At 36.9% G+C, this 10,308-nt stretch overlaps 2 protein-coding genes across 2 annotated transcripts; one reads left to right on the plus strand and one right to left on the minus strand.

The window, feature by feature from the left end:
* The first annotated feature begins 1,279 nt into the window (after positions 1-1,279).
* LOC131693267 (uncharacterized) lies at positions 1,280-2,397 on the plus strand. Its single transcript, XM_058980967.1, has 2 exons — positions 1,280-1,628; positions 1,686-2,397. Exons 1-2 carry the CDS (start codon positions 1,298-1,300, stop codon positions 2,129-2,131), a joined length of 777 nt encoding a protein of 258 aa, XP_058836950.1. The 5' UTR covers positions 1,280-1,297; the 3' UTR covers positions 2,132-2,397.
* Positions 2,398-8,953: 6,556 nt separating this feature from the next.
* LOC131689957 (uncharacterized) lies at positions 8,954-9,951 on the minus strand. The gene is made up of 2 exons (XM_058975365.1): positions 9,562-9,951; positions 8,954-9,501 (listed from the first exon to the last, which is right to left on the minus strand). Exons 1-2 carry the CDS (start codon positions 9,908-9,910, stop codon positions 9,062-9,064), a joined length of 789 nt encoding a protein of 262 aa, XP_058831348.1. The 5' UTR covers positions 9,911-9,951; the 3' UTR covers positions 8,954-9,061.
* Positions 9,952-10,308: the final 357 nt, after the last annotated feature.

Consider the following 10,308-nt stretch of genomic DNA (forward strand, 5'->3'; position numbering starts at 1 on the left):
TTTTACTAGAATATTATGCAAAGAGTTAAGTACTAAATGTCGAAACGACTCAGTAATGAACAGAAGAGAAAGACCCCAAAGAGAATCTCTCATTGTTACTTGCGTACTATTCTAAATTTTCTCCAGTATTTACTGGCAAACTTTGAAAGTATCTGCTTCTTTACACCCTCCGGAACATCAAACTTGTGCTTCTTGTATTTCTGATACATAGAATGTTTTTTTTTAATAATAACGGACTAAATTGCAGCAAATAAGTGTTTCCAAATTTTGTCCACTTTGCATGGATCAAATGTGTGAAATTGTTATCTTTGTAATTTTAATTACAATATGTGTCATTTTAAATACCTGTGATGCTATAATTTTTTCAAAAAACCTAACCTTTAATCTGTTTACACTTGTTCAATCATAGGACCCGCCCAATAGTTCCCAGGGGCCTCGAGTGGTCTAAATGCGACACTGAACCTCATCACCATTCAAAAGTCATTTGCTCATTAAGATCACAAAATTTTGTTCATTTTCATGGCTCACCTGTTTATTTTACGAACACCGTCTTTTATGGTTTTGGGCAACCTAATTAGCACAGGCAAACAAATTTTCGGAGATAACCAAAATTTTGCACTCAGAAAATAATTGAAAAAAAATTAAACCACGTCTGGTGCAGGATGCGTAGGCGACGACGTTGATAATTGGAACCTAGCTTAGGTAAATTCTCAGTGTGAACAAATCTTACGTGAAAATTATTGAATTTTTTTTTCGCTCGTTCATATATTCCAACGCAAGTGGCGATGGCTGTATATTTACATTACTGTCAAATTTAGTAATAGATATATCAAGTTCAAAGATTTTGCTAATCAAATTGCACATATTGTGACGTATAAATCAATGTCAAACAACAAGCAACCTTAATGCAGTTTTCATATAATTTTCAATAGAGTGATTTTTTGTACATTAAAAATAAAGAAAAAAAAACAAATATGAATTCATGTTGAAATTCATTTTTTATATGACGATATATTTGAATGAATTAAATCGAGTTAAAAGTATTTATTTACTCCAATGAAAAGTAGTTGAAATTTCATAAAAAGAGATGTTATAGGTTTATCTGAAACACTCCATTTACACCTGATGACCAGATATTTGGACTGCTTCCCAGGTAGATACAGTTAAAATACGATTTTACGTAGAAGAAACTTGATTTATTTTTTGAGTGCAGATAATTTAATCCCGTGTTGCGTATAAAAGAATCCCAAGCCGGTAATCTGCGCAGTGTGTACGGACTCGCAAGTTAAAGTACATAATGTATGTCAAAATAATTCTTCTAGCAATATCCATCCAGGCTTGCCGGACAAGTTCCGATGAGATACCCGGAATGCCTCAAGCGATGACCGCGATGACGCAGCCGATGCCAACGGCAATGATAACATGTGATGGAATCTTTGTTGGTGCTGTATGCCGAAGCTGTTCAGAAGCATTACTCTGTATTGGAGCTACATCGTTTAACTCAGATTGTGGTGCAATCTCGCCGAACATGCCCAACTGCAATAACGGTGAATGCTCGGATATTGCTCTCGAGGGATGCACAACTCTATATCCGCCTATAACTTGCACCGGAGAAGGAATATATCCAGGTAACGGATTAATGGGAATCTTGACGTGACAACCCGTACTATAAAGTTTTGTTCCAGATGCAATAAGCTGTAGAATATATCACTATTGCACTACAGTGGGTAGTCGATCGGATGTATACACTTGTCCTACAGGATATGTTTTCAATGCCGACACCGGGTTGTGTAAAAGGAATAGTTCTGCATCAGATTGCGTGGTGATCAAGTGTCCAGCCAGCAGCGGATATGGTACTTACGGCACCAGCAAGACCTATTATGCCTACTGTCTTTATTCGGGTTCTCCGGCAGCTGTTACAGATATTTACATATTTAAGTGCTCAACTGGCGCTATATATGATGGTACCCTCTGCGTGTACCAGTGCTCCAAAGAAGGAAATTTTGCTAATACCGGCGATGCAACAACGTATTACCAATGCTATATTTCAAGTGGAAAATGGAAGGCAGATCTGCTGTCATGTCCTCGGGGTAAAAAGTTTGACGCAACCAAACAAGTTTGTGTTGCCTAAAATGTTGTTAAAGTAGCAGCACGTAGTAGAACATGAAGATAGAGTGTATGATATAGAACAAGAATTACAGAAGTTTGGATACCTGTAAAAGCACTTGTCGTTCAGAAATACTTCTAAGAAATCATTTGAACAAATAGATAATGTAATGTAAAACATAGTCAAGATACTATGCATTTTCATACAGAAGGTTGCTCATCCCAAACCCGGGACAACAGATTTAGGTAGCCAACACGCTACGCGGCTAAGAATGACGTCTTCCTCGGCTATTTAAGGGTGATACAAGATCCAATAAATCGAGTTTTTTTTATTGCATACATCAAAAGAAACACCTTTTAACCCACATGCCCATGTTGTTTGTGGACAACGTTTTTGACAGCTATAACTTTCGATTGAGGCAAGATTTGCTCACGAAAACAAGTAAGGCTAATAAATGTCACTATTGCCTTTCATTTGAGTTACAAAGATCAGCTCTAGCACTGAATTTATTACAATTAGTCTGATTGGATTCCAATGGAGCAGTGCTGCCAGGGACAGTCTACGTTGACGACGGAAAATGGATTTTTCATATATCTTCGTTATGTTGCAATATTATTGAAAACTGATAAAACTTATCAATTTAGGCTGTCTTTGGCTACGTTTTCCGCGCAATTGGACTATTGTAAATATTCTAGAAGAATTGTGTTGAGCATTGGAAGGAAAAAAATGAGCAGCTTCTAGCACTGCGAGGAAAGCACCTGTCTTTATGAAAAAAGGCTTTTCGTGTTTCTTGACTCCAAAAAAATTTTCGAGATAACATAAAATCTCGACGTTTCATGCATTTTAAAGATGTCTGGCATCAAAAATACGAATTCGATTTCTGAAATTTCATGGGGTCCCCCCTTTGAAAAAAAATTGAGTTCCGGCTTATATGGGAATTTCATATGTGACCGGACGATTTAGTCTATATTTCCGGACCCATATAAGCGACCCGTCCGAAATTTTATTGACATCTATGGGGATATTATAGCTATCATTTGGGACTAAGTTTGTGAAAATCGGCCCAACCATTTCCGGGAAACTGATGTGAGTTCGTAAATTTTGAAAGATGGCCGCTTTTCCCGGGCACTTCCGGAACCGTCTATGGTGGTCAATGTAGTCAACGAAAGTTTGTTTGGCCGTCGGTGACCTAGAACTGCAAAGTTAAGTTATTTGAGAGACATTTTAGCGAAATTTTTACCTTTTTTGCTTCCATCGGGGTATCGGTTTGAATCTCAATTTGCTATGTGATCGCACGCCACAACCCGTAACTCCGGAACCGGAAGTCGGTTGGGGATAAAATTTAATAGCCATTTACGGGGACGCAACATCTTTCATTTGAGACTAAGTTTGGTTGATTCGGTCTAGCCACCTCCGAGAAACCGATGTGACTGTTAGTCTGAATTTGGATACTTCCGCCGGGGCTTCCGGAACCGATGATGGTGGCCAATGTGACCAAATAGACTTTGAATGGATGTTAGTGACCTAATACTACAAATCGAAGCAGTTGTGGTCATATTTTGGAAAAATTTTCACCTTTATACATTCATTGCAGAATTTCTTAAAATCGACATTTTCTGCGTGATCGTACTCATCACCCTGTAATTCCGGAACCGGAAGTCGGATCCATTAGAAATTCAATAGCAGCCTATGGGAACGTTGCACCTTTCATTTGGGACTAAGTTTGTAAAAATCGGTTCATCCATCTCTGAGAAAAGTGAGTGAGATTGTGTTCGCGTACACACACACAGACGCACATACACACACATACATACACACACACATACAGACACACACACAGACATTTGCCGAACTCGACGAACTGAATCGAATGGTATATGTCACTCGGCCCTCCGGGCCTCCGTTGAAAAGTCGGTTTTCAGAGCAATTGCAATACCTTTCTATTGAGAAAGGCAAAAATGTACCTACTTCTTCAGGTACACTTCAATAAAACACGTCCAAACGAGTTAATCCGATTCAAAATAGATTAACAACTTTTTCTACCTCCATCACCCCATCCTGCAATGGTTTGTCATCTTATGCTTCAGTGGCAGGTAACAAGGCCAAAATAATGGCTACCACTACCACGCCTACAAATTCGATTGCACCTAACGCTTCCTTTAGTCCAATGGATCTAGGTAGCGTAACGGAAGAAAAATTAAAATACCTGAAAGAATCTATGTTACCTATGATGATTGCTATGTTAAATTCTAACTCCATGTTTGAAGCTTTTCAAGCGGGTTGGGAATTCGCTAACAAAATTGTAATGAAATTAAAGTTTAACAATGACTTTAAATAATCATTTAAATTTATTAAATTAGAATGCTCGTTCATTAAAAACGTGCGAAGGCGATTTTTTCAACTTCTTGAGGATACATAATGTGGTTTCTCCCAACAATGAATTTATATAGCTTTGGTTTGTTCTTCACAGATTCATATTGAAAAAGCATCAATTTGTTGAAATTTTCGTTTTTATCCCAATATTGACATCACTACAAATCAATGCGTTCACGAAAATTAGTGCCAGAAACTGTAAAGAATAAACCGAAGTAACTAATACTTAGACACATATCGCCCGTTTAAATGTATAGATAAATAAACTCATAATTCTATATGTATTAGGTCCGTTAGTTTGTTGATATACCTTATTTGATCATTTAATGACATTCCGAGGTGAAGAAAATACGTTTTAGCTGCACGGAATTTTTTTTCCCAAAATCGTTAATAAAGTGTTATAAACTCTGGAACAATCACGCTTTTACGTTACAAAAACAGGACCATGAACAAAAATCATGGCTTTTATAATTATGTTCAATTTCTCTTCAGTAACGCCCGCATAACGCCTTCATTTGTGGAAATATTTGTTTTTGTTTTGTGAACTTCAATCACGGATTCCGCCAAGTTAATTCTAATTCGATTCTCAGTACGCGAACTAGTTCACAGCTTTATAAACATTATTCATTATACCAAAGGTTGGATCATGATTTTTTCATAGGTTTAGGAACATTAGTTCACAAAATCAATATATTTTGGCTATTTTTCAGTGAACTATTTCACGAAATTCGGAATTTTATTCATGAATCCATTCAATCCTCGTGAACTAATTCATGATCCCTAATATACTAGTCACGATCCAACATCCATGCTCGTGAAATAGTTCACGAAACCATGAAATATTATTCATGTATTCATGAACCGGTTCATGAAACCTGGTATAATAGTCACATCTTACCATTCATTTTCGTGAGATAATTCACGAAATCATAAAATATTATTCATGTATTCGTGAACTGGTTCATGATTCCTAACATATTAGTCACGATCCAATATCCGTGCTCGTGAAATAGTTCACGAAATCGTGAAATATTCACGTATTCGTGAACTAGTTCATGATTCCTAATATAGTATTTACAATCCAATATCCGTGCTCGTGAAATAGTACACGGAATCATGAAGTATTATTTATGGTTCATGATACCTAGTAACAACTTATTCGTTTTCGTGAAAAAGTTCACAAAATCATAAAATATCCATGTTTTCGTGAACTGGATCCAAGATTTACGATCTATCTAGTATCTATTCGCGTGCTTGTGATATTTCCTCAATCATTTACAATTTCATGCAACATGGTAATGAAATTTTTACGTGAACTCTCACAAAATTTGGAGTATTCTTCGTGGATTCATTTTTATTCCATGCCCTTTTTCATGAAATACCCAGCTGCTAGCGACCAAAATAGGTACAACATTATTCATAAAACCAAAGGTTGTCTCACGATTTTTTTCCATAGAAATAGGAACATTAGTTCACAAAATCAAAATATTCTGGCTATTTTATCGTGAACTATTACACGAAATTCGGAATTTTATTCATAAATCCATTCAATCCTCGTGAACTAATTTATGATCCCTAATATATTAGTCACGATCCAATATCCGTGCTCGTGAAATGGTTCACAAAATCATCAAATATTATTCATACATTTGTGAACTGGTTCACGATTAGGAATTAATATATTAGTTACGATCCAATATCCGTGCTCATGAAATAGTTCACGAAATCATGAAATATTATTCATGTATTCGTGAACCGTTTCATGATAGTTAGAATAATAGTTACAACTTACCATTCGTTTTTGTGAATTAGTTTATGAAATCAAAAAATATACATGCATTTCTGAACTGGTTTATGATTTCAAACATATTAGTTACGATCCAATTTCCGTGGTTGTAAAATAGTTCACGAAATCATGAATTGTTATTCATGAATTCGTGAACTGGTTCATGATACCTAGTATAATAGTCTCAACTTATCATTCGTTTTTGTGAAAAAGTTCACGAAATCATAAAATATTATTAATGTATTCGTGAACTGGTTCATGCTTTACGATCTATCTAGTATCTATTCGCGTGTTTGTGATATTTAGAAGATATCCTCAATCATTTACAATTTCATGCAACATGGTAATGAAATTTTTGTGTAAACTCTTTTACAAAATTTGGAGCATTTTTCGTGAAATACCCAGCTGCCAGCGACCAGTAATAGGTACGAGCAGTAGATATAAAAAAAACTATTAGGACCTCGAACATCGATATTCATTTGATAAGGTTCATTGTGATGTCCGGACAGAAAACGAAATCTGCACTGAGAACCCCAAATAGTCACAGAACCAGACATCGCGAATGAGTCTTATTTTAATGATCCAGTTCATATTGTCACGAACATTAGTTACATTACTCTTTGAAAGTTTGCTCTAAAATAAAATATCACGGTAACATGAACAGAAATTACGAAAATCGGGACTAAGATCCTGAAATCATGAACAAAAATTGCTCTGTAAATGACTAAAATATCACGATAACATGAACAGAAATTACAAAAATCGCGACTAAGATCTTGAAATCATAAACACAAATTACACAACTCATGACAAAAATATTTAAAATCGTGACAATAATCCTGAAACCATGAACATGAATTGCTCTGTTTATAACTATAACTATAACTATAACTAACTTTAAACCCGCTAACGCCATGGGAATTCACAAGAATCGCGAATAAACTCTTGAAATCATGAACAACGTTTGACTGTCGACTGTGTATTCCCAAATCACAACAAAAACAAAACATGTCCAGGGAACAACAACAGTAACCGAACCAAACATTCTAATGTAACACCATGTATATACTCGGGGCGAAACACAAACAGTTTCATGGTTTATTATTCATAATTTCAGGAACTTGGTCACGGTTTTCGTTAATCGTTCAGTTCACGAAATCGTGACCTCTTGTTCATGAATTTATGAACGGATTTTTTTCCGTGTACGTATCCTCCGCCATCGAGTGCGTCATACCACCCGCAATTTTGATGCGGCATCTGCCCCAATTGTAGGCGAGAGATGCCGCACGATGACATTTTCCTCTAAAATTATGGATGACTGTGCTCATAATCAGAATTCCTTCTAAAAGGTCCCAGCTATTCAACCGACATATGATCTACCAAAAAAAAATCGAACGATTAAAAAAAAAACAAATTTTAATGCGGTACTAAAAAATTTTCGGCACTCCGTAATGCTCTGTTTTCTTGGATTACGTCTGGTCTTCACGAGTCGATTCGTTATTACAAAGGTGTGGAAGTGTTTGTTTCTCTCAGAAAAAGACATTCATCGATTACAGCGCCACCTGAAGCTGATATTGTGAAACTGATGCGTTTCTTTATAGATTTGGTAAATTTTTCAGGGAAGCTTATTAGCCACCCAAACTACAATTTTGAAATTTCGCACTTGGCGCTTTTTCCATACAACTTTGGGTCGCGTATCGTTCGGCTCGAGCATAATAAATTTGAGGGACTGAGCGTTACAATTCACGTGATTAAATGAGGTAATCCAATAATAATATAAGATAATTCATATGCTGAATATTACGGTGGTCAAAATAACAAAAACTTCTATATATTTTTAACCGATCTCAAGATACAGCGGCTTGAAATAGACCATCTTACAATTTCCCATATGTTTCGCTATAACTCAGTAACCATTCTTAATATCAAAACTCAATAAACGCAATTTTAAAGTGATTTTCTAATGGTGGTAAAATTCTTCAGCTAATTTTCTGCCAACTTGATCGCAAGAACTCTAGTACAAGCTCAAACCACGCAATGTTCGCATCAAGACCATGTTTTAAAGTTAATCTGGTTTAAAAAGAGCCAGTGGCGGATCCAGGGGGAGGGTCTTGGGAGTCCGGCCCCCTCCGAAAATTTTCAACTTGTTGAGAAATTTTAAATTAGTGTCAATTTAGTATTAGTTTCGAACTTAAAATCTTTTCTAGCCAAATTTTACCATCAAAACTATTTTTCGTTAAATGAGGTTTTGACTTCAAACGTATTGTAAAATGTTAATTCCAAAACAACATTTCGGACCCATCCCGAAATTTTGTTTTGGACCCGCCCCTGACAAGAGATCAGATCAGATAGTGCTCAAAAGAAATAATTCCAAGTTATTAACCTTACTTTTTTGTGTAAAAATCTTGCCTAAATTAATAGTTATTACTGTTTAAATATGATAAGATTATCCTGCCCAGGAGATGGCAATGAAATCATAACCGAGGTTAGCTGTGAAGTGGTAAGGTCAAGTTCCGTTAACTTCCCCGTACATAACGAGGCTGCTTGCATCTTTGCCGCAATCCGCCATTTAGCCACCGATATCAGACAATATGATAATTGGAATAAAGTAGTTCCTTAACACCTGATAATCTTTCTTCTTCTCTCAATCTTCTCCTCTGGAAAGTCCTTCTCATAAACAATTTACATTATTTTAAGATTCTTGTCGTAGTTATATTTTTGTAAAATTTATTGATTTATTATTAATTTAATCCATCAACGAACCACAAACGAACGAATTGCGTACATCACCAGAATCAAACGCAATACGTCAAGGTCTGATTAAAAGTGGTATTCGCTGGACATCTCACCACAGTAGCCACCCACCGGCCATTGAGGATATAGCACTGATAATAGGTTGCCGGATCGTTCGAGTTGACAAAGTTCCCCTGTCCGGGACAGTTGTACGTACAGGAAAAAGTATTCATATTAAATGTCGCCCGATTGGGACACTTTAGCATGTACGGGGTGGCCACCCCATTGGCGACAGCACAGTAGGCGTAGTATTGGCGTGATGTTCCATAGTAAACGAAACCACTTGCGGTGTTGTTACACTGGATCCTAACACAATTGTTTGCGTTTTGAGCTCGACACTGGAGAGTTGCTAGGTTAAAACTGGTTCCTGTTGGGCAAACGTAGACATCCGAAGTAGTCACTCCTTGTCGACAAACATGGTAGTTGTTGCAATTATTAGGATCTGAGATCGAATATCTGTAGGTTAAACTAAATTACTGGAATAAATGAAAGATGAACTAACCTGGAAGTATTCCGACCGAGGAACAAGTGATTGCTTGAGGAGCAGTGGAAGTGTTTGTACCGCAACCGGTGGCTGGTGTCGCGGAGCAACTGGGCTGAGGTACATCGGTTGGATTGCAGTACGGGAAGTTGCCACTGCATTCAATCTCTGCCGCCGGAGCTCCATTGATGCAAAGCGATAGAGCAGTGCAACTTGAGCACACAATACCTCCATTCACTGCACAATCACCCGGAATCGTAGATCTGAGCAGCGATGAGTTAGGAACTTTTACACCGGGAACATCCTGCTGTGCTAGCGTGTAACTAGTCAGCGCAGCCGAAACGAACAGTGAAAGGAATATACCTTTCATTTTAATTGCAACTTGTAACTAATCGTCAATGTGCTACCTGAGGTGTAGTTTTATAGTGCACTTGTGAAGAAGGTGTGCAGTTTCTTGGAAATCGGGTACCCAAGTGATCTGCATGATGTTGACAATAATCACTAGGATTAAGATAAGAGATGGTGCTAAGCTATTTTGCTCTAGTTGTATACTAATTTTGAATTAATAGTTACACATATTAAAACCGTACCTTTATCTTTTGCTACTGTGGCTTGAGATTGAATTCCTTAGCCATACAGCCATATCTCGATAAACAGCGATAGCGTGTGGAACAATTCAAATTGCGCTAAAAGAGTAGGTTATGAATGAAAGCTGGCGATTCAGATGTTGATCAAACTACTATACTATACATTTCATTGAAGACTTGT

This window comes from Topomyia yanbarensis, chromosome 3, assembly GCF_030247195.1.
Source record: "Topomyia yanbarensis strain Yona2022 chromosome 3, ASM3024719v1, whole genome shotgun sequence".
Classification (NCBI taxonomy): Eukaryota; Metazoa; Arthropoda; class Insecta; order Diptera; family Culicidae; genus Topomyia; species Topomyia yanbarensis.